Source organism: Odocoileus virginianus, chromosome 3 (genome assembly GCF_023699985.2).
Source record: "Odocoileus virginianus isolate 20LAN1187 ecotype Illinois chromosome 3, Ovbor_1.2, whole genome shotgun sequence".
Classification (NCBI taxonomy): domain Eukaryota; kingdom Metazoa; phylum Chordata; class Mammalia; order Artiodactyla; family Cervidae; genus Odocoileus; species Odocoileus virginianus.
This window is the reverse complement of record NC_069676.1, coordinates 78,958,721-78,982,967: the sequence shown is the minus strand read 5'-3', so window position 1 is coordinate 78,982,967 and position 24,247 is coordinate 78,958,721. Positions and strand designations below refer to the sequence as shown.

Here is a 24,247-nt window from a genome sequence, read left to right as displayed (position 1 = left end):
TTTTTCAGATCCAGAACTCATTTAATTCTTAAACTACATCTTTCCTTTGACCTCACGCCTCTAATCCCTGTGTTATGCTAGCATTCTCGTTCAGCTCCTTAGAGCCTGATCACCATCCTTTTCCTAGCAAGACCACAAGTTCCATCATCAGACCACTCTCTTGCACATATTTTTGCTTTCTTTGCTTGCCATTTCTGAACCACATATAACGAGAAAGCTTGTAACTTTGGATTAGTGGTATCATCATCATTCTCTACTAAGCACAGCAGAAGAAATGTCATGTCTTACAGAGAATGCCACCGTTACAGTTTCCTAGTCTTCAACAGCAGCCGAACATCTGTTGTTCAGCTGCAGATACTCTGTATCTACCTACAGATATCTGACTGCCTCATCAGATATTTCCTAAGCTCCACCAATTGCTGATTAAAATGTTTCTGCTACCTTTTGTGTCACACTACCACCCATAATCTTTTTTTTTTAGTTTTATTGAAGCATATAATTGATTTAGTATTCTGTCAAATTTGCTGTATACCACAATGACCTAATTATACTTATATATATATATATACACATATATATATTCTTTTCCATTATGGCTTATCTGAGCATATTGAATATAGTTTCCTGTGCTATACAGTATAACCTTATTGCTTATCCATCCTAAAATAATAGTTTGCATCTGTTAATCCCAAACTCCCAGTACTTCTCTTCCCCACCCCTCTCCTCCTTGGCAACCACAGGTCTGTTCTCTATGTCTGTGAATCTATTTCTGTTTCATAGATTTCATATGCGTCATATTTTTGATTCCACATTTAATGATATCATACATTTGTCTTTCTTTTTCTGACCTACTTCACTTAGTATGATAATCTCTAGGTGCATCCATGTTACTGCCAGTGGCATTATTTCATTCTTCTTTATTGCTGAATAGTATTCCATTGTGTGTGTGTGTGTGTATGTGTGTGTGTGTACTACATCTTTTTTAATCCACTTGTCTGTTGATGGACGTTTAGGCTTTTTCCATGTCTTGGCTATTGTAAATAGTGCTGCTCTGAACATAGGGGTGCATACATCTTTTCAAATCATAGTTTTTCTGAGTATGTGCCCAGGTGTGGAATTGCTGGATCATATGGCAACTCTAATTTTAGTTTTATGAGGAACCTCCATACTGTTTTATATAGTGGCTGCAGGCTATATCTTTTCTAGTATTGAGACAGGTATACTTTGCAGAGGAAATAGAAACCATCCCTCAATAACTCTATCAAGTAGCTAATCCTACACATTCAATTTGTGTGCATCTGATCAGTCATTCTTTGCTTAAAACACTCAACTTCCAATTACCTTCAGGATAAAGTCTAAACCCCTAAGTAGGCTTGTGAGGTTTGTCATAATCAGGCTCTGTTAAACTTTCTTTTTCTCCTACCATTCCCTGTTACACTTTGGACTGCAATGACACTGCATTTGTTTCATTTCTACAGATTACCTATTATTCTTTTTCTTTTTTTTTTTTTACTTTGAGTATTCATGCTTGATAAAGCCCTCCTCCACCAAAAGGGCTATGCCCTACTCTCCTTATTAGCCTATTCCTATGGATCCCAGTTTTAAATGGTCATTATTCTAGGATCTCAAAACTGAGTTTCCAATATTGAATTAGGTATTTCTCTTACATCGCCCCAAATTCTCAGCACCTGCCATACATTAGCACTTAATTCATTGTATTGAAGTTTTCTAGTTAACTTCTCTGTAATCTTCTTTGGCATACAGGATTCTTGAGATCATTGGCTGTTTTTGATATTGTTTACAATACCTAGTATCTGTCACATAGCAGCTGCTTAATAAGTTTCTGATGCCTGAATGCTGTTGTAAATTCAAATTTTTCATAAGAAATAACTAGATTTGTTGCTCATGAAAAGCAAAACTATTCTTGGTCTCAAGTTCAAAGATTCTGCACCTCGGATCCTTGATAACATGACTCCAATAAATAAAACAGGGTGTTCTTTTTTTCCCAAAGGTTTTGGTTTGTTTATTTAGTTTGGTTTTCATGTAGGTCAATGGGATTACAGCAAAAGCAATCCTGTAAAAACACTTTTGTGTTTTTAAAAATGATCCTATATATATATATGTATGAATAATGGCCTTTCTGATGTAATGCAGGGCTAAATCCAGCTTTGATCATTATTTAGTAAGTTTAAGATTCTATTTCCCGACAAACACTTGGAAGACTTAGCCACTTAAATACAAAGACATATTCAATCAGCAAAGGTACTCTGAGTACATCATTCCCAGACACTTGGAATATGCCAGTGATGAAAGCAAAGTTCTGTGTCTTCATGGAGCTAATAAGCGAAAACCCAAATAATAGAGAAGGAGTGGAGGGGAAGAAGGGAAAGAGGTAAAATAAACAAGTTCTACTAGAAGGCGGTAAATGCTTTTAAGAAAACCAGATTACAATAAGGGAGAAATAGCAACATTGGGCCTGAAGGTACGACTTGAAGTTTTGAGTAGTAAACAGGTAACTTCGTTTTGTTCAATACAGCAACAGGAGCTGTGTAAACACATTTTTTTTTTTCATTGTCTTGCACTGTAATATCAATGTATCATTTGTTGTATTTATCTGTGTTCCCTGGCTTTATGGTCACTCAGTTATATTTTAAGGGTAGAATCAATAGCATTTCCTAATGAGTTTGGCTACAGGGTAAAGGCATATATGTCTTTTATGCTCCAAGGGGCAACATAGGCAGAGTTGAGAAGGACATCCTCTTAGGGAAGTTGAGAGGCCTGATGAGCCTAAGTGTCTGAATCAAAGACTGTGCATTTTAGCCCAGAGGTGGACTAAGGTAGTTTCTCTGTAAAAAGCTAAGATTCTTGAGATTTCAGGTTCTCCTCTGGCACTTAGATCAAGGAAAACTTGCAACCCTTGTCTACAGCTCTATGAACTAAATTGTGGTCAAAATTATTTTATCCAGAAAAATATTAAAACAGTGTAATAAGGTTCCTACTACAATTATGAGAGTGAGCCTGAGTCCACATCTAAGAAAAATTTAATCTTGAACAATATGGTTATCCTTGAATACCCATGTTAGAGACGTTTTTGCTGCTTGATAATCTTCATTAGAATTCAATGTGCTCTTCCTATCATAGTTGCATCCTCTCTTGTACAATGATGTGAAGATGTCATTTAGTTGCTTCTTTGGAAATAACCATGTCTGTACATTTACAACTGTTTTTTCAAGTGCTAAGTCAGCAGTCATAAATCTCTTTACTTCACTGTTTGTGACCTACTTCAATTAGACTCATAAATTATTTTAAAAGGCTTTTTCTAGGAAAAATCAGACTGAAAGTCATACCACATTTATCAAATGGCAGTTACATATTCAGTCACTTCTTGTAAACTATTGATTACTCAAAATCTTTTATATTTGATACGCTGATCTTAAAGAATGGGCTACTGAATTTAAATTTCAGATATACTATATTTAACATATAATATTTAAATAGGTGAGGTGCTTAGTCTAGCTGCTTCAGTCATGTCCTACTCTTTGTGACCTCATGGACTGCAGTCCGCCAGGCTCTTCCATCCATGGGATTCTCCAGGCAAGAATACTGGATTGGATTTCCATGCCCTCCTCCAGCGGACCTTCCTGACCCAGGGATCAAACCCATGTCTCCCACATTGCAGGCAGATTCTTTATACTGAGCCACCAAGGAAACCCATGTTTAAGTAGCATATTGTCAAGAACTTCTCTAATTAATCATTTAAGGTATTCATTGATTGACTAAGGTCTTCTATACTGTATATAATTTTTTTGTACTATGATATTTTATTTAACAGAAATTGTGTTGGAAATAAGAAAGGATAACAGGCAGAAATAAATTGAGGCATTTTATACTGAAGACGTGAACCTCAGCTGCTTTGTCCATCCAGGTGGTGACATCCTGATCATTTTAATCAGCTTACTTTATTTGAATCATGAAAACACTATAAATATTAAATCAAGGTACAGTCAAACATGGATAACTGCCATTTCTTTTAGTGGTTATATGACCATATTCTATGTAGTATTAAGTACAGTGTCAGAGTCCAAAGACAGTGCTATTAAAGTGTAGTATTTAACAGTTGGTTTTTTTTTTTTTTTTTGATAAAGCTGAGAAGGGCTTAAACATCTAATAACTTTTGTGAAGGAAGCCTTGCTATTTTATGAACCAACAGTCAGGTTTTAGCAAAATTCACCACAAAATTGTCAGCAGGAATGATTTCTTTTATAGAGAATACAGTGATTACTGTAGCTCTCTAAAATTACCCATCTATATTCATGTGATTAATGCAACATGGAATTTACAAATTTAAATGCATAATACTGGAAAGGTAGAAATATAGATTTTTATAGTAATGCAAATTTGTGCTGAATACATTTAGTATTTTCTCTCCTGGGTTGGAAACTGAATTGCGTTTAATAGCTCAACATTTTTAATTGGCTTTGCAACGATAATAAATTGTTATACACATTTTTAAGTGGATTTCTAGAGTTTTCAAATATTTAACTGCCACCTACATTTTCATGTCTACTAGGAAACAAGCAGACAATTACTTTACATAAAGTGTGATGTTATTATTTTTAAATGGCTTTCTTTTTTTTTTTACCCACACACTGCTTATCCCTATGGGCAAGTCTTGATGGAGGTTTTCTCAGCCTAATAGTGTAGCGGCTTAAACTAGATTCTCCTGTCAGAATGATCTTATGGAAACCAGTTTTAGATGTGTAGTCAAATAAAAGGATTTATAAGGTTAGTGAAATGATAGTATAGATTTGAGAGTAGCAGCAGGGAGATTAAGGAAAAACAAAAGCCAGCTCAAAGACTTAAGGTAAATCTGAAACTTTTCTCAACATATATGTTTTCTCAGCATGTTTTTCCTACCTTCATTTTCTTATCATTGTTTTTGTTTTCCATATTTTTTTCTTTTTCTCTTGTGAAGTCTAAAAGGAATTGATATTGCTAAAGAATGTGTTACTCTTATAGAGCAAACAAAACTTCTTTTGAAAGCGACAAAGAGTATCAACAGTTTATCCAACTTGACTTTTCCTGTAGTTTATATGAAAGTGACTCCCTCAATAAGTGGAAGAATCAACCAGAATGTCCTCTTGGTGTGAAATAATGTCACTTAAATCCCTAACATACTTTGCCAGTATATTCAGTTCACATAATTGTGAACATTTCTCATCCATCCAGCAAGTATTTGTTGCGTGCTGCTGTTGTTGTCCAGCAGCTAAATCTTGTTTAACTCTTTGTGGTCCCATGGACTACAGCATACCAGGCGCCTCTGTATCTCCTGGAGTTTGCTCAGAGTCATGTCCGTTGAGTCGGTGATGCTATCTCACCATCTCATCCTGTGCTGCTCCCTTCTCTTTTTGCCTTCAGTCTTTCCCGGTATAAGGTTCTTTTTCCGATGAATCAGCTCTTGGCATCAAGTGGCCTAAGTATTGGAGCTTCAAAGCCAGTCCTTTCAATGAATTGTCGTGTTTGATTTCCTTTAGTACTGACTGGTTTGATCTCCTTGCTGTCCAAAAGACTCTTGTGTCTTCTCCAGCACCACAATTTTAAAGCATCAATTTTTCAGTGCTCAGCCTTCTTTATGATCCAACTCTCACATTCATACATGACTACTGGAAAAAACATAGCTTTGACTGTATAGACCTTTGTTGGCAAAGTGATATCTTTGCTTTTTAATATACTGTCTATGAAAGTGAAAGTCGCTCAGTCATGTCTGACTCTTTGCGACCCCATGGACCGTAGTCCATGGAATTCTCCAGGCCAGAATGCTGGAGTGGGTAGCGTTTCCCTTCTCCAGGGGATCTTCCCAACCCAGGGATCGAACCCAGGTCTCCCACATTGCAGGCCAATTCTTTACCAACTGAGCCCCAAGGGAAGACCAAGAATACTGGAGTGGGTAGCCTATCCCTTCTCCAGTGAATCTCCCAACCCAGGAACCGAACTGGAGTCTCCTGCATTGCAGGCAGATTCTTTACCAACTGAGCTATCAGGAAGCCCAATACACTGTCTAGGTTTGTTGTAATTTTCCTTCCAATGGCAAGTGTCTTTTTATATTTAATGGTTGAAGTAATTGTCCATAGTGATTTTGGAGCCTAAGAAAATAAAATCTGCCACTGCTTCCACTTTTTCTATCTGCAATGAAGTGATGGGACCAGATGCCATGATCTTAGTTTTTTTTTTAAAGTTGAATTTTAAACCAGCTTTTTCACTATCCTCTTTCACCCTCATCAAAATCCTCTTTAGTTCCTCTTCACTTTCTGATATTAGGGTATTATCATCTGCATATCTGGCGTTATTGATGTTTCTCCCGGTAATCTTGATTCCAGCTTGTGGTTCACCCAGTCTGGCATTTTGCATGACGTGCTCTGCATTAAAGTTAAACAAGCAGAGTGACAATATACAACCTTGTCGTACCCCTCGCCGAGTCAGTTTTTCCAGTTCTGTTGCTTCTTGACCAGAGTACAGATTTCTCAAGAGATATGGAAGGTGTTCTGGTACTTCCATCTCTTTAGGCATTTTCCAGTTTGTTGTGATCCACACAGTCAAAAGCTTTAGCATAGTCAGTGAAGCAGAAGTAGATGTTTTTCTGGAATGCCTTTGCCTTCTCCTCAATCCAGCGAATGTTGGCAATTTGATCTCTGTTTCCTCTGCCTTGCTAAGTCCAGTTTGTATATCTTGAAGTTCTCAGTTCACCTACTGTTGAAGCCTAGTTTGAAGGATTTTGAGCATTCTTTTACTAGCATGTGAAATGAGTGCAATTGCATGATAGTTTGAACATTCTTTGGCATTGCCCTCTAGTTTTGGAATGAAAACTGACCTTTTCCCATCCTGTGTCCACTGCTGAGTGGAGAATATGAAACTTTGAAGGTCTTGGAAGGAAGGGGAGATTTGGAGGAGGCAGTGGGGTGAAGAAAGGCATAGATAGGAAAAAGGAATAGACATTGTCTTCTTTAGGTGATAGGATAGTAACTTAACCAAGTAAAACATTATGATTCCTTTTCATGAACAGTGGAGGTAACATGGACTGTCCAAGATTAGTGTAAACTTACAGGCTTCAGAATTCCAGGCAGTAGGAGACCGGCCATCCCAATAATACAGTTACTCGAGTATATCATTCCATTGAGGGGATTTAAAAACTTTATGACTTTGCAAGTATTGTTTTTGAGGAAAAAAAAAAAAAAACTTCTTTCTCAGAATGAGATATTTCAGTTGATCTTTATAGAAAACAACATAGAGAATATTTTCCGGAATTCTTGATCTTAATCTGGGAAATTATTTGGAAAAGTTTGGTGTTAATAGCTATAACCCTGGTGCCTTCAGCTCAAGTCAGAATGATAAATCTCCTCACATGTTTACTTCATTTAAATTTTTTTCCTGAGTTTGACACATGTATAGTGGGAAATTAGGAACAATGACACTATTACCCAGCTTCCTTATGAGACCCCCATCTTCCATGTGACTTAGATTCCATATAATCAGAAGTGAAACTGGAAAAGCAGTGAATTATTGCTGTTCTGCATCAATTTCATTGCTCTCTTGTTTTTAATTCTTGGTTTGTATTGGTGACCTTTTCTGTGTTTGGGCAAGCTTCCCCTAAGCTTTTATCCAGTGATTAAGAAGCATTCATTATGCACTCTGTTTGACATGGTCATTACTTAATGTTCACTTAACAAAATTCTACAAGACTAAATTATCACAGTGGGTGAAGGAACAGATGGCCAGCTGGCTGGTATCCATGCCTGCTTTGTTTCATCCCTTCTCGTCTGCCACAAAGAAGTCACATACGAGACCTAAGGAGGCCATGCAAACAGTAACTTGCCTGTCCAGCTGTGTTTCAATGTCTGCAGCTATGAGGTCTGGGTAGGCACCCTTCCCATCTTAGTGCCTGGATTCCTGAGCTGCAGGGCTCACACTGCCTCATGATTAACATGGCAGTCACAGAGGCCAGATTCTGAACGTGAAAATAGAAATCCTTTCCTCTGCCTCCTGTCATTGCCTTTAAAATCAAAACTGCTCTGCTAGATTTCAAAAGAAAGAGCTGTAGTTTTGTAGAAAGAATGCACCCACTTTTAATACCTATGTATAAGATTATCCACAGTCTGGTATTCTACAAATTACCACAGCCTTCAGCAAAGAAAATTGAACTTGGCTCCAGGCTTAAAATTGGCTTGTCGCAATCTGCTAAGTGTGGATGAGAAAGAGCTCCAGATGAAAATGCATCCAACCTCTAAACTTTAGGTTTTTGTTATAGACTGTGAAAGGTAGTTTAGATTATATGCTGTTATTCCTAAAATTATTAATAATTTTCAGTCAATCATCATGTACTTATGAAGCAGCATTAGAGAATCTAGTACTTCATCAGAGTCTATGGGGGTATTAAAAAATATAAGGCGTAGGCATTCCTGTGCAAGAATAGTTTATAACCTCATCAGGGAGACAAGAGAGATGCATAAAATAATTAGAGAAGGAAGCAGTATACAGTGAGATGCTAATCACACAGTACAGGCAGCAAGTTCAGTAGAAGCCTGAAGAAGGTGAAGAGCTGTCAGAGAAAGATTGATGGAGAACATGGAAATTTTGTAGCTGCTTAGAGACACCGTGTAAAACAGTGAGATTGCTTGATGCTTCTGAAACCTGGGCTCAGATATTTGCTTATAATGGAAATACACTGGTCTCTGTCTTTTCTCCATGCCCTGTCCCAGTGACAGATAGAAAAGGAAACAAACCAAGGTGGCTAGTGGCAATCTCGAATGATGTCTTACCGCTTTGTACCACCTGCTAATGTGTATGTATTCTGGAGCTCGAATTGTATTTTGCAATTCATGGTATGTTGCATTCTGACAGATGCACTTTTCAGACAAGTGATTTGCAGACTTCTACTTGGAAATAGCTCCCTGATTTTTAAGGGCTTTTTAAGTAATTAGAAATTATTACGATTTCTGGGCATTACCCAGAGCTGGTTTACTACAATCACTAGAAGGAGAAAGGGATTTTTTCCCCCCTATATGGTTCAAAATGAATGTCATTTTTTTTCATTGAGATTGGATTGCACTTATGGTTCCTAAAGTTTTATAGGGAGTTTCACTCTCTTACTCTATTGGCCATGTGAAGAAAAGGAAAGCATAACACTCATTATCACAATCATGCATACTTTAGATACACAAGTTTCCTTCAGATTTTAAAAACGTTTATCCTATTGACCCAAGATTTCAAGCTGTACTTAGGGCTTCTGTTACTAACTTCAACAGTAATAATAGAACATTCTGTAGTTTATAAAAGGATTCTGTATACTATGTTTAATGTTCATAGGCATAGTGTGGCAAAATTGATGCCCTGCATTTTAGAAAGAAAAGAAAAGGGCAAATTATCTTTTGTCTTATATTCACTATATATTGTTCTGTTAAGGGTAACATCACATAATCAGAAAGCAAGTATTATCAGTTAGGTAAAGATGTCCTAAAATAGTATGTATTGAAGAATTTTAAAAAATGTATATGCATTGTGACTGCAACCTGAAGAGACAAATTTCTGTGTGAGTTATAAAACATTCTCAGCTGGTGGTGAGTTTAAGAAGCTTATTTTGGCATTAATGCAGGATGGACCAGGCATAAATGGGCAGGGGAAAAAGTGTTAGATGGAGCTATAGTAACAGTTGTCACTTTGTAAATGATAGAAACTTTATCTCTATTTTGTTAATAATTTTAAAAACCCATATGAATATTAATATTTAATCATATCTATTGAGAAAAGAGAACATAAGGCTATTGAAATACAATGATTACATATATTTGTAGAAATAATTGATTTGAATTAATGTTTTCGAATTTGGGCTGGAGAAGACTCTTGAGAGTCCCTTGGACTACAAGGAGATCAAACCAGTCAATCCTAAAGGAAATCAACCCGGAATATTCATCAGAAGGATTGGTGCTGAAGCTGAAGCTCCAGTACTTTGGCTGCAAGATACAAAGTGCTGAGTCATTGGAAAAGACCCTGATACTGAGAAAGATTGAAGGCAAAAGGAGAAGGGGGTGGTAGACGATGAGATGGTTAGATAGCATCACCAACTCAATGGACATGAATATGAGCAAACTCCAGGAGATAGTGGAGAACAGAGGAGCCTAACGTGCTCCAGTCCACGGTGTCACAGAGTTAGACATGACTTAGTGGCTGAACAACAACAACATGGAAATAAAGTGTATAATGGCTTTCTCTGAGGATTGACTCACTGTGTACTGCCGTTGGCAGGCCCAACTCTAAACTAGATTAAATGGTTAAAGATTGACTGCAAGAAATCTTAATTCTTTCTTCAGTATTTCTTTCTATCTTGGAGTGACAGGTCCTCCCTGATGCCATCTAAATAGCCACTTCTGCACTCCAGCTTGGGACTGCTAAAAAATTGAACTGCTTTTCTGATCTCCAATATCATCAAAACTTTTTACCACTCTGTGTGATGAGAGCCAAGTGAAATTAGTTTTAGCTAAGCTGGTAATTGTTAATAAATGTGAGTGCTTTGTCAGCCAACTCTAGCATTAGATGAGGGTTTCCTTAATCAACTTCATTGCTACAAGAAAATCCTACTTGGGGACTGTAGTGGTATGAAAAGCACCCCTCCAAAATTCCTGTCTGCCTCAAATTTCAGAATGTGACCTTATTTGGCAACTGGGTCTGTGTTAGTTTACTTGGACTGCCAAAAATAATATGCCACAGCATGGGTAGCTTCAACAATAGAATGTATTTCCTCACAGTTATCAACGTGCAAGATCAAGGCTTGGTTTCTCCTAAGCCTCTTCCTGGGTTGTCAATAGTCACCTTCTTACATTATCCTCATGTGGCCTTTCCTCTGGTGTTGGTTCATCACTGCTAACTCTTGAGTGTGTCCGAATTTCGCCTTCTTAGATGGGAGATTGGATTGGGTTACAGCCCATATATATGGCCTTCTTTCACCCTTATTGCCTCTTTAAAGGCCATATCTACAAATGCAGTTATGTTCTGAGGTTTTGGAGGTTAGGGCTTCAACATGTGAATTGGGGGAAGAGGGGGGGCACAATTTAGCCATCACAGGGGCTTTGCAAATGTAAGTAATGAAGGATTTTGAGATGAAATTATCCTGGATTTGGATGGGCCCTGAAGGATGGAGGCAGAGACTGCTGCTGTGGTCCAAGGAACACCAAGAGCCAGCAGAAGCTGGAGAAGACAGGAGGGTGTCTGCCTGGTCTTCAGAGGGAATATGGCCCTCCCGACACATTGACTTCAGACGTCTCTCCTACAGAACTGTGACAAAATAAAGAACTTGGCAAAATAAATAGCTTCTTTGAAGCTACCAAGTTTGCAGTAACTTGATAGAGTAGCTCATAGAAACAAATACAGGGACTCTCAACCCTTTCTGACTACTAGTTGTATCAGTGTTTTCCTTTGGACAGTTATATGTAAAGAGAGTCCAGTATTGATCCTTGAGAAGAAAGTTTATCAGTAGGGTATTTTAAAAAATCTCTCTTTAGCTCCAGATTGCAATTTTCATTATCTATTCAAATAGTTTATATTTGAGGAACAATTTGTTCATTTTGCTGATTCTCCCCTTAAATGTAATGTTTTAGATTTATCTATAATTTACCTTTCTGTATGTATATAAAATACCCAGAAAATATAGACAGTTGTTGTTTTTCCCCTCAAATGGCTGATTTTGTAATTTACATTTAAAAAAGAGGAAGAGGAGAAACCAGGAGGAAGAAAAGGAGGAGAAGAAGCAACTAGTGTCAAAAATGGTTTCAAAGCATCAATCATGTGAATATTACCAGAATCATTTCTTCTTTTTTCAACTAGTTATATAGAGTGGTAATGACTCCAAATGGAAACTGCCAAAATGTTCAAACCTCATTAAATGTAAAAGCAACACTATGATATGATTTTAGCATGTTTTTAAGACAAGAATTTGGAGTGAACTTTTGGGTCATAACTGTTCCTATTTGATTGTGCTGCTAGAACAAATGCTGAAACAGTGTTCTTTTTATGGCCTTATTGGTATTTCCTTATGACATAATATAAAATGTGCATTCATTTTTAATATCTAAATGCCAGTGTTTGAGAGCATAATTTGTAAAATTGACTGGGTCTATGTGTACATTGTCACAGGAGAGTGTTACCCTATTTACTTTCTAATAATCTGCTTTCACACTACACAGAATTAATGATTTGGGGCATAGTCTCTAAATGTGTGAAAAACTAACCATCCTACATATAGAAATCACTTCGACTCTCTACTGTTGGAATTGGGAGAAGGTCAATGCAGAAAAGTAGAAAATCATATATAGATCTATTGCTTTTGTGAGCAATTAATCTTGTTGACATATTTATATGAGCTTGCATAAAAATGCCTGGAAAGCATGCTGTTGACTTCAGTTGTTCATTAATATTGATCATATGCTGTCCCCGTTGTGTTAGGAGTTACTTAAAGATTACCTACAAACATATTACAGCTTTATTGATTTTAAAACTCCTTCATGCCTCTTGTATCTTGAAAGTCCACTTATACTTTCATTGTTAAGAGTGATATTATCAAGTGTTGTGGTCTAATGAGATCATTTCAACTTTTGTGAATACTAATCAGAACTAAAACTCATAACCACCTCTCTGCATACTTCTTCTATATACCTATAATACAAAAAGAAGCAAATTTTTAAAGTAGGAAGGATTTGAGATCACACTTGTTTTTACAAGCTCTGGGTGGTTCAGTAAGACTCATTTGTTTTCAGAGTTTTCTCTACTATTAAACTGTTTACAAAATTATGTATCAGCTATGGATTAGGGCTGACATGTTACAAAAAAAATATCAGGTGCCCTAACTATTCCAAAATTTGGGCAGCAAAGATTACAGATGTGGTAATATTACAAACATTTGTTAATATGATTTCACTAAGAAAATTATAGAATTAAATTTTCAGACACTACTACATAAACAAAGTATTAATACTGGGCATAGTACATTGACAGTAAAAGACAGTCATTAAAATTACCTTATAAACTGGATAAGTAAATATTTTCTTGAGTTGTTAGCTTCCTCTTGTAGCTGCTGACAATAGTAACTCCACTTAAAACATGTATCACAAATAAGTAGCCGAGTATGCAGCACATAATAGATGCCTAATAAATAAATATTATGCTGAAATCAGGAAAATAAATAAAAACACTTTTATGCTGACCAAGATTAGGGTCAGTTTCTTCTTCTCACAGTATGAGCAATATATATGCTATATGTGATGATTATTAAGTGTGCTAACACCTTAAATGATACATACTTTCAGTATCAAAATAGAGAAGATTGTTAGATGGGGATGAAATATAAAAACAGACAGAAGTTCCCTGGGATCTTTAGTTCTCATATGATTAGTCCACTTATCATTTGGAGAAAGAAACCTGCAAACTCTTGACACATTTTAATTGTCACTGTTTAACATCAAACACAAAATTTTTTGGCTACCGTGAAAATTTGGTGAGTTGAAACCTTGGGTTACATTTATCATCTTTATGTGCTAACTTATATTCTGATTATTTCATCTTGCTAATGCTTCAGGTGAATGTCTTTATTTACAGTGGAGTTGTTCAGTTAGGAGACCAAAACACTATTGATAGGATTGTATAATGTCACATATTTCTTGATTATGTATGTGGCAAAGAATTAAGATATGTGTAATCATTGTACATTTAGGGGTACAATAATATTACACCTGTGATACTTTAGAAGCTTAAACCATATTAGATATATGAATTTAAAGAATTTGAACTTTAGAAAGTGTAGAGAAGTTACAGTATCTTAATTACCAATTAAAATGCCAAAAGATATTTATAAATAATAAATCTTGTAAGCTTGAATGGGGTTACGCAAAAAATATGGTGGTTATCACTCACTATTGCCACACCCTTTTTATTAAAAATATATTGTAAACCTACTGTGTGCCAACCATGACTTACCACAGAGGATTAAGGGTCTATTGGGGGAATATGCCATGTAAGCAGTCATTTCAACACTCTGTTGTGAGTTCTGCAGAAGAGTGTGTGTGTGTGTGTGTGTGTGTGTGTGTGTGTGTGTGCACGCACATTCTCAGCCACTCAGTCATGTCCAACTCTTTGCGACCCCGTGGACCATAGCCCACTGGGTTCTTCTGTCTGTGGGATTTTTCTGGCAAGAACCTTGGTGCAGGTTGCCATTTCCTTCTCCAAAAGAGTATGTGCAAGGCTTCTAACAGTTTCACAGTACAGTTGTTAGGGAAAAATTAGAAAAAGGAAAGAAATCTATATGTTGGTCAGGGTCAGTTTCTTCACAGTGTAAGCAGCAGTATACACATATCAAATACATTACAAAATAGCAGTGGGAAAATACTCATGTTTGACAGCTGATCTCAAACACAGCTGAAGTGGAGTATTCTTAGCATGGCAGAGACTCTATTTATTCATGATATCTAATACACTCGGACCAATTTGCTGAAAATATTTCCATTTAGGAAGGTTTTGGAATCCTGTGTTATAGGACTGTCCTTAGTGAGTGCCTTCTAAATTCTGGAAGCATCTATCAAGATTCACTATTTTAATCTACAGATCTGTAACTGGGCAAGAAGTGTAGCTTAATGGAAAGGACTTAGGTTTGTAGTCAGGCAGAATGTGTTAAAAAAAAATCTTGGCTTTTGCAGTTAGACTCACACTTAGCCTCTCTGAGTAAGCCTGTTTGGGTTTTTTTTTTTTTTTTGCCTATAGAAAAAAGATATGTTCTTACATAGTATTCTTTACAATGCTTTGTATTTCATGTTGCTTAGCATATAAAGCACTCTTAAAAAGTTAAATGCTTGCCACATTTGCTTTATGTCATCTTTGTCATGTAAATAAAAATCACTGAATTTCTTGGAGTAGGAAAAATAACAGCAGCAAACAGCCTTTGTAACAAGTAAACTTTCTCTGAAACCAAGATATCAGCTGAGGTCAACGATGTCTTTGTGGGTATAAATAAAGTGAGCTCCAACTCTCTAACTCCTATCTTTGAGGAATTCCAGAGGCTACACCAGGATTACTTGATAGACTTTGCCTGTGCCCCCGGGAAATATCTATAGAGTGTCTAAGACTAGCTAGCTGTCAGCTCTGTCTTCAGGTTCCTGTATCCGCTGGATTCTTGAGTTCCTTGGGCATCATGTGCTTCAACGCTTCTTCCCTTCTGCCAGGATGAGCCTGATGAATAGAACAGCCCTTCCCCCCTGAGTTCCCTCAATTCTATACATAGGTCTGTGTGTCTAGCAGACTTGGATAGTCCTGCAACAGGTCACATAGTAGCTTTACAAACAAAACTGAATTTTAGGCATCATGGTTTCTTACTAGCTACCTTTCTTCCCGTAGTACATACAGCCTCATAGCACACTTCTATGAGCATACCCCCATGCTCCTGGAAGTTGGCTTCCAGTTCTGCTTGCAGGGTCTCCCCTCCGAGGTTGCCCCCATCCATTCCTAAATTCTTCCCTTTATGAGGCAGAGTCACTGACTCCTCCTCAGCCACTAGCCAAGTTTTACTTTTCCAGAGATACAGAAGGCTTGAGTACACATAATCATCTCTTCCAGGATCATATTTGCTCCTTGCTTGTTCTTCCAAGTGACTTCCATTGACCACTTCCCTCGTAATCATGTCTTTAACTGCTCCCAAGGACTGGCATTGGCCTTACTACTTCAGTTGTTTGCATTTTATCCCTCCCTCAGCATCATAAGTAGAAAGTGAAAGGGTCAGTTGCACAGTCATGTCTGACTCTTTGCAACCCCATGGACTGTAGCCTACCAGGCTCCTCTGTCCATAGAATTCTCCAGGCAAGAATACTGGAGTGGGTAGCCATTCCTTTCTCCAGGGTATCAGTAAAAGGGAACATGAAAAATATTTCTTTTCTTTCTGATAGAAATCACATCACTCTCTTGTGGGGCTGGAAATAGCTTTATCATTTTTGTTTTTAGAAAGTTTTTTCCTATTAGAGGGAATTCCTCAAACTCTGTTTTCCTCATTTTAGTTGAGATTTTTGTTTTGATTTTTGAGAAATCCTGAATTCTTATTAGGCTTGTTTCTTTATCTGAAAAATTGAAAGATTGGATTAGATGATCTCTAACAATCCTTATTTGTTTAAAATTATATATTTATTGGGCTGCTTTTGTGGTTCAGCTGGTAAAGAATCCGCCTTCAGTGCAGGAGACCTGGGTTCAATCTCTGGCTTGGGACGATCTCCTGGAGAAGGGAAAGGCTACTCTCTCCAGTATTCTGGCCTGGAAAAGTCCATGGGGTTGCAAAGAGTCAGACATGACTGAGTGACTTTCACTGTCACAAATATTTCTTAGGTTATAATTTTTTTTTTTTATTTAGCAATTACACGGATGGTTATCAGTTATCAGTTAATTAAAAAACCTGTCATGTATTTTTGTATTTTGAGTGTTTGAACTGATGAGTCAAAGCTCTAATGTCACTTTTATTTCATTCTCCCTTCCCCATTTGGCTGCTTCTGTAAAGAATGTAGGCTTTAGGGTCACAGATTCTTGGCTTGAGACCGAATGCTTTGTTTGTAGATGTTCATTTGAGAAATATCATCTAAAATTTCTGACCTATAGTTTTTAAAAAAGGTAAAAGAGAATAATATAGCCAACTACCTCTTCTAGTTCCTGGGAGGAATAAAAGATTATTATCTGAAAGTAATCTGTAACTTGTCTGGCATTGTTAACGTTAATTAATTTGAGAGGAGGGAAGAATTATAAAGTGAGAAAGAAGAGGGGGAAAGGGTTCTATAGCTTGGTTCCCATCTCTTGGTGATGGGGGAAAATGGTCACTGGTGCTGCACCTTCTTCCTGTCTCAGTCATTGACAACACACCACCTCAAGGGCAGGTGTGAATTGGTTTAGTTGACCAGTACTGCAAGGCACAAAACTGCCTGCTTGAATAAATGTTGTGTTTTTAATTGGTATGGAGATATCAGAAGAAAATTATGGACCCATTGATTTCTTTGCACTTTTTGAAAGTCAGTCATACAAAGATCTTGACAGCATAGTTGTCATATTGTTGCCTATTTCATGCATATCTTTATTATATAATCACTGACTGTCATGGAATGTTAAACTGTAAGAAACAGTATCAAAGAGCTGCTGGAGGAGGTAATAGAATTATAAAATATTGCAGGATAGCATTGCCCAAACTCTTAAGGGCTTCCTGTTGTTAACTTTGTGATGATGGTGAATTTCCTTTTCTCTCATTAAGACGTTAAAGGGTTTTGACCCACACTTTAGCCATTCACTGTTGTGCTCTTTTATAGCCTTGCCTGATGGAGCCCCCAACCAGTTGGGTCAGGTTATCACTATTCTCCTGCCCAACACTGTTACCTTCTCTCTAGTCTCTGCTGAAACCACTAGCTTCTCTTCTTCTCCTATGCCCTCCAGAACTCTGGAATTCATCTCTATATACAGAGTCAGACACTTAGTTTAATAACACTTGCTTTCTTTTTCTAGTGTGTACATCTTAACTTTCAGTGATTTTTGTTTCATATAAATATGTTCTAGTCTTTCCAATTTAAAAAAAGGTGGGGGGGACAAAATTAGACAATGCTATATAGTTTGCTCGATCTCTTTTCATCTCCCGGGGAGAGCTTTTTCTTCCTTCAACTTGTCTCTTCTTCACAATATCCAGTGTAGATTCTGCCATGAGTTATTCAGCATCCTCCAAGAAACCAACTATTAAACAGAATTAGAGAGGCAAAGGTTTATTGTGGGAATAGCTGTGATGGACAAGAGGGAGAAAGTGCTAAGAGTAGGTAGGCTGAGCCTTCAGATTGATACAAGCCTGTAGACTCTGAAGTAAGGGAAGGACGGAAGGATTATTGCAAAGGAAACAGTATTCTTAAATGCTGTGCCAGTTGAAAAAAATCTCAGCCATACCAAAGGAGTACCCCAGAGGCCAGAATGTATAGTAGAGGAGTCCCAGGTTCAAGCAGAACTGGTTCAGCTGTACACTCCCAGAGGTGGAGCACCACACTTCTGTTGACTCTCAGTAGAAGCACCAGATGAAGTATTGGTACCTCAATAGAGGTATCAGGTACCAGTTAGTCTGGTGAAGTTACTTTCTCAAGGCTCAAAAATAACTCTGTGTCTCTTCTCTATCTTTGCAACTTTCAATGAGCTACTTCGTATACATTGGCAAAAATTGGAGTTCTCTTGAAGTATATGCCCCACCGCAAACTCACAAATAGTCAATAAAAGTATTGCAACCAACCATCCACTTCACTTGGCCTATGTGGTTACAATAACTTATAAGTTTATGCTACTTTCACCAGCAGGGTATCAAAGCTCTTGCTTGTTCTTAACTCTAGAAATTGCCATTCAGTATTGCATTTTAAACATGCAGAGGAAATTTTATAATCTGGAACCTTAGTGACAATGTTTTACTTAGTGCTAATACTTTTTGAATGTTTGAAATGTATCTGTTTGGGATATTTTATATGTATGAATTCTTTCCATCTCTGTCATTGCCTTTTGAGGTAGATTGTATTATTATAGTATTGACATTTCACAGAAGATGATACTGAGGTAAAGAGAGGTTAAATAAATCATCCAAGACCACATGGCTGGAAAGTGGTGAAACCAGTATTCAAGCCCAGGCCGTTGGTCTCCAGAGCCCTCATAGCTTCTGCATTTCCTGTAGCACTAATATCCAGAACACTTTTCTCTGTAAAATTGTTAATTGCAAAATGTTGACCCAGTGTCTACTTCAGAGCATATGTATCATGCAGCAATATTGCTTTCTGTCTTTCAGGTCCCTGCACTCCTAATCCATGCCATAATGGAGGAACCTGCGAAATAAGTGAAGCGTACCGAGGAGATACATTCATAGGCTATGTTTGTAAATGTCCCCGAGGATTTAATGGGATTCACTGTCAGCACAGTAAGTCATCCACGGTCTTTGTGCTCTTATTATCATTGATTGCCAAGTATGCAAGTCATCATCATTCTTGTTGGGAATAGAATGATAGAATCTTTGAGCCTGCTTCTCTCACACTGAATACACCATATCCCTAGCTGAGGACTGATTCCTAGACTGTGTTTCTGTTCTCCCAAGGGTGTGGGAAGCTAGCAATCTTCTATCAGCCCTTTTCACTGTCATTCAGCCATACTTGAAAAATGCTGCTTTTATATTGATCTGATACCTATGTCTTTCTTTCACTGTGTCCTGAAGCTACATTCTTCGAGCTTCCCAGACATATTTCTGTTTGGATTCAGAGATGATACCTAAAAGAGAAAACTGCCCACTCTGTCCTTTCTATAAGCCAGTTTCCTCCATCTCACATGTTAGCATTTTTACTGTGATAGTCTTTGAAAGTTCCAGAAGGGTGTTACCTGCACTTCTCTATTTTATCCTTGTTCTTGTTTATCCTGAAGTTAAACAAAATTTGTCCACTTGTGATAATTTCTTCTTAGAAGTATGACTCAACATTATTGTCCTTCTAAGTATTTCTAACAGTAAGAATATGCCTTTGTATACTCTTACCCTCTTCATCTTAGAACCCGATTGCATAGGGGAAAAAAAAATAGTTCAGATGTTACGCCCTTAGGTGTAAACCCTGCCTCTAGACACTGGACAATATCCCACTATGAAAACTTTTCTCATTTCAAGGGGGAATTCCACTGCAGTGTGCGTACTCCATGCAGGCAGCCCTTAACTGAGGGGCTCAGGTGGGGTGGCCAGACTGTTTTCTTCTGGATACTACTCTGACACTATGTCACAAATCTTTGGAAATAAGTAGGATTAGTAATATCCTCTTTAGGTGATCAGGTGAATATCAAGGCAGTCAAGATTCTGGGCTCAAATCCCTGTCTTTCCAGAGATGTTTTGTGATATGCATGTGTAAAGGCTGAGCAGTGATACTATAAGAAAAAATAAGCCATGGTGACTTTGAACTCAGCCTGAGAAAAATCAGGAGCTTCTCATTCCTTGTTGGTGATTGAACCCAGTTACAAGCAGTGTATGTAGTACAATAGGCTGTATTATAACAGACCTCTACAGAAATTCCACAAGTTCCTCAGAGCCAGGATGCACTCTATAATTTTTTGCTGGTGGTTGAAAATCTGGCTCTGGCTGACAGACTCAACTTTTCCTTTCTCATTCCTCACACCATGGTCTTAATCATCACTGTAGTATTCATGGCTCATGTATTCATTGCCCACTCTAGGCCGCTTGCCATCCCCCCATCCCTCTCCCTCTGATCAATATCCTATGCCTCCTTCAAGACTCAGGTCCTGTAAGACCTTAAACACATGCTTAAGGTTTATGGGAAACTGGAGGCTGAGGGATTCAATTTAGAACTGACTGGGATTTTGTGAGCTAACCAAACTGGTGCCTCTTCTCTGAAGTGCATCATTATTAGAAGCAGCATAGACTGGAGGGAAAACAGACTGCATTTGGAATCAGAGACCTGGATTTGAGACTTGACCTCTAAGTTATTGGATAAGGGACCCTGAGCCAGTCCCTTGACCTTTCTGTTCCTTAAGACATAGAATTAGAGGAAATGAACTACAAATAAATGATCTTTGGTTCATAGAGGATAGAAGAGTATTATGGTTCAGTGGGTAGCTTGCTTACTGTACATAGGTTATCAAGTCTCCCTCTTTATAGATAAAATTGAAAAGGATTATATATTGGGAAAGCAAATTTAGAAGCGCTGGAAGCCTGGAGAGCTTTCCCAAGTGGGATAAACAAACAAACAAACAAAGCAGCTCTTTAGTTCCTTGCAAGAACTGCTAGGGGTGTGAGTGTGTTTTCACAGTGGTAAGAGTTTTATGGCTGAGAACTTTGCTATTCAAAGTGTAGTCATGCATCAGCATTGCCTGGAAGCTTGTTAGGAATGAAGATTTCCAGGTGCCACTTCAAACCAACTAAATCAGAGACTGTATTTCAAAATGATCCCATCCCCAGTTGACTCCCACACATGTTGAAGCTTGAGAAATACTGCACAAGGCTTTCAATAGCTAAAAGTAGTTGTCTCATAGGTTAAGGTAACAACTTCTGCATTCAGTTACATAAACATGTGTTATAGCCAAAATATTTATTATGTTTTGGCTAATAAAAGCTATATTGAAAATCAATGAAAATGAAAGATGGACTAATATAATAAGAACATTTCATTTGGGAAAAGAATTGAAAACGATTCCTCAAACATCCATATATAGGAGGGCTTATTAATTTAGTTCTGTATGACAGATTGTGAAATAAATATTTTTGGGACTATAGCTTAATAGCTAAAGAATTTTAGGTTTTATGATACAGGAGTAACAAATACATAGTTTAGTGTAACAACTATTTTGTCACTGTGTTACAAATTAGAAGAAAGGTTTCTAGTGCTAGCATTATTATATATGCATTTTTTTTAAACAAATTAGATTTTGGCTTTAAGAACAATTCTAGGTTTACAGAAAAACTGAGCAGAGAGTACAAACAGTTCCCATATATCCCTCCTCCTCCGCAGTCTTCTCTGTTATTAAATTCTTACATTAATATGGTATATTTGAGTCAGGAGGTTTTGCTTGGTGGCTCAGTCCAGAAAGAATTCACCTGCAATGGAGATCCAGGTTTGATCTCCACAGCCCGCCTAAATTCCTTTTGGCTTTCCTGCTGGCTCAGATGGTAAGGAATCTGCCTACAATGCAGGAGACTCAGGTTCGAACCCTGGATTGGGAAGATCCCCTGGAGAAGGGCATGGCAACCCATTCCTGTATTCTTGCCTGGAGAATTCCCTGGACAGAAGAGCCTGGCAGGCTACAGTTCATGTGGCCAGAAAGAGTCAGAAATGACTGAGCGATTAACACCTTTTAACACTTTGCTGTAATTGATGAACTGACATTAATATATTAAGTAAAGTCCATAGTTTGCATTAGGATTTGCTTTTTGTATTGTACAGTTCTATGGATTTTAAAATATGCATATCATGTGTCCTCCAAAGCCTCATACAGAATAGTTTCACTAACCTAAAAATCTTCTCTGCTCTGTTTATTCATCCCTCCCTCCTTATTCCCAACCCCTGGCAACCACTCATTTTTTTTTAACTGTCTCTGTGATCTTGCCTTTTCCAAAACGTCATACAGTTGGAATTCTACAGTGTGTAGCTGGAATCATACAGCATGTAGGCTTTTCAGACTAACTTGTTTCACTTAGCACTATGTATGTAAGTTTTCTCCACTTTCTTTTGTGACTTGATAGTTCTTTTGCTTTTAACTGGTGAATAATATTCCACTTATGGATGTACTACAATGTGTTCATTCATTCACCTATTAAAGAACATCTTATTAATAGTTGCTTCTCCTTTTGGCAATTATGAATAAAGCTGCTATAAACATTCATATGCAGGTTTTTGTGTGGACTTGAGTTTTCATGTCTTTACTTGACTAAACACCTAAGAATGCAATTCTTATGGTAAGAGTACATTTAGTTTTGTCAGAAACTGCCCTATTGCCTTCCATAGAGGCTGTGATATTTTATATGCTTGTCAGCAACGAATGAGAGCTCCTACTTTCACCAGCTTTGGCGGCTGTCAGCGTTTTGTATTTCAGCCATTACAAATGCTTTTTTTGGTAATGAAAATAGCATGAGGTTATAACTTTAGAAGACTTATATAGATTAGTATTGGTTTTTAATATAGAATTATCAAATTATGTGTTTTTAAAATATCATATTAATGTGTACATATATATATGTGTATTCATATATTTATGTTTGTATGTATATATGTGTGTGCATGTGTTAGTTATAAGATGTAAATTATAGGATAAAATGAATACCAGAATGTCCAGAAGTTGAAATTTTGAAAGGCATTTTTAAGCAAGCACTTTTCTGGTGAGAGCTACATTTTGGGCTGGCTAGAAGTAATCATATTTTATTTGTTGCCTAGTTACAAATCTAATGCCTTAGGAGAGGACTCTTTCTTCATTCTCAGAATTCTTTGCCCATCTTACCACTGAAGGCATTCTCTGAATTCTTCCATACTCGTGCATAGCTTTGGAACCTTCAGTTTCTTTTAAAAGAATGTTTTCTTGGTTCCTATTTTGTGAGGAAGAAGAGATGATCCAGGTGGCCACCAAGCCCTAAAAAAAAAAAAGTTAAAGAAGGCCCTAGTTATCAGATTAGCTCAAGCTAATGCACTCTTGAATCCCTTTTCAAACTGAGAAAGTTGACCAGAGAACACCACAAAATATAAAACTTTCCTGTTTGTGTATGTGTGCTAGGTTGCTTCTGTCCCGTCCAAGCCCGCCAGGCTCCTCTCTCCAAGGGGTTCTCCAGGCAGGAATCCGGGGGTGGGTTGCCATGCGCTTCTCCAGCAGATCTTCCTGACCCTGGAATAGAACTCGCATCTCCTGCGGCTCCTGAATTGCAGGTGAATTCTCTACTGCTGAGCCACCAGGAAAGCCCTTTCCTCTTATGCAAAATGTTGTAAACCAGTTTGGTCTTAGTTTTATGCTATTGACTAATAGATTCATACATTCAACAGATACTTAATGGGGACATGAGTCATTTTACTTTTTTAACATATGTCTCACTTTTCTCAGAGTTAGCCAATGGTATTTGCTATTTTGACAATCACTGTTAACTGGATTAATTACATATTTGGCAATTACTTATGGTTTCTGACAGGTAGTGCTTCTTAAACAAACAGAATCTGATCCCTCTTCAGCTCTATTGAATCATAGTCTTTTGTTGGTATCCTGGATATAGTTAAAATAATCCATATGATCCTTAAGTGAATCAAACTTTAGGACTACTGGCTAAAAGAATGACCTGTAATTTCCAAATTGTATGGGAGGAAGCTTGTTTTCAGGGAGAGAATTCTGGATTAGACCTGGGTTTCTTATGCAGTTTTACTTTGATCAGTTGATGAAGACTCAGTTAGTATTTAATGTTTCTTTGCTTCAGTTTTCTTATCTGATGGTTCAGTTCAACTCAATAGGCACAGAGAACTTCATACTGTATTATGTACTGGAAAGAACATGTCTATAAAAAGTAGAATTGATAATCTTTTGTACTGCTTCCCTAAGTAGGGTATTTGTTAGAACTAGATTCGAAGTTTTAGAACATACTTTGCATATCTTAAAGGGTAACATATTCTGAATAGATGAATATTTTAAAATATAATGCTTAGTCCTATTGGTCTTTAATTTT

General features: G+C 37.4%; 1 protein-coding gene across 2 annotated transcripts in view; it reads left to right on the top strand.

The window, feature by feature from the left end:
• Positions 1 to 24,247, top strand: part of EDIL3 (EGF like repeats and discoidin domains 3) — a 457,653-nt gene that overhangs the window by 181,295 nt on the left and 252,111 nt on the right. For both annotated transcript variants that reach the window (XM_070465779.1, XM_070465778.1), the window contains one exon: positions 18,857 to 18,985. In XM_070465779.1, the coding sequence (XP_070321880.1) occupies positions 18,857 to 18,985 (129 nt within the window). The remainder of the gene's footprint in view (positions 1 to 18,856; positions 18,986 to 24,247) is intronic.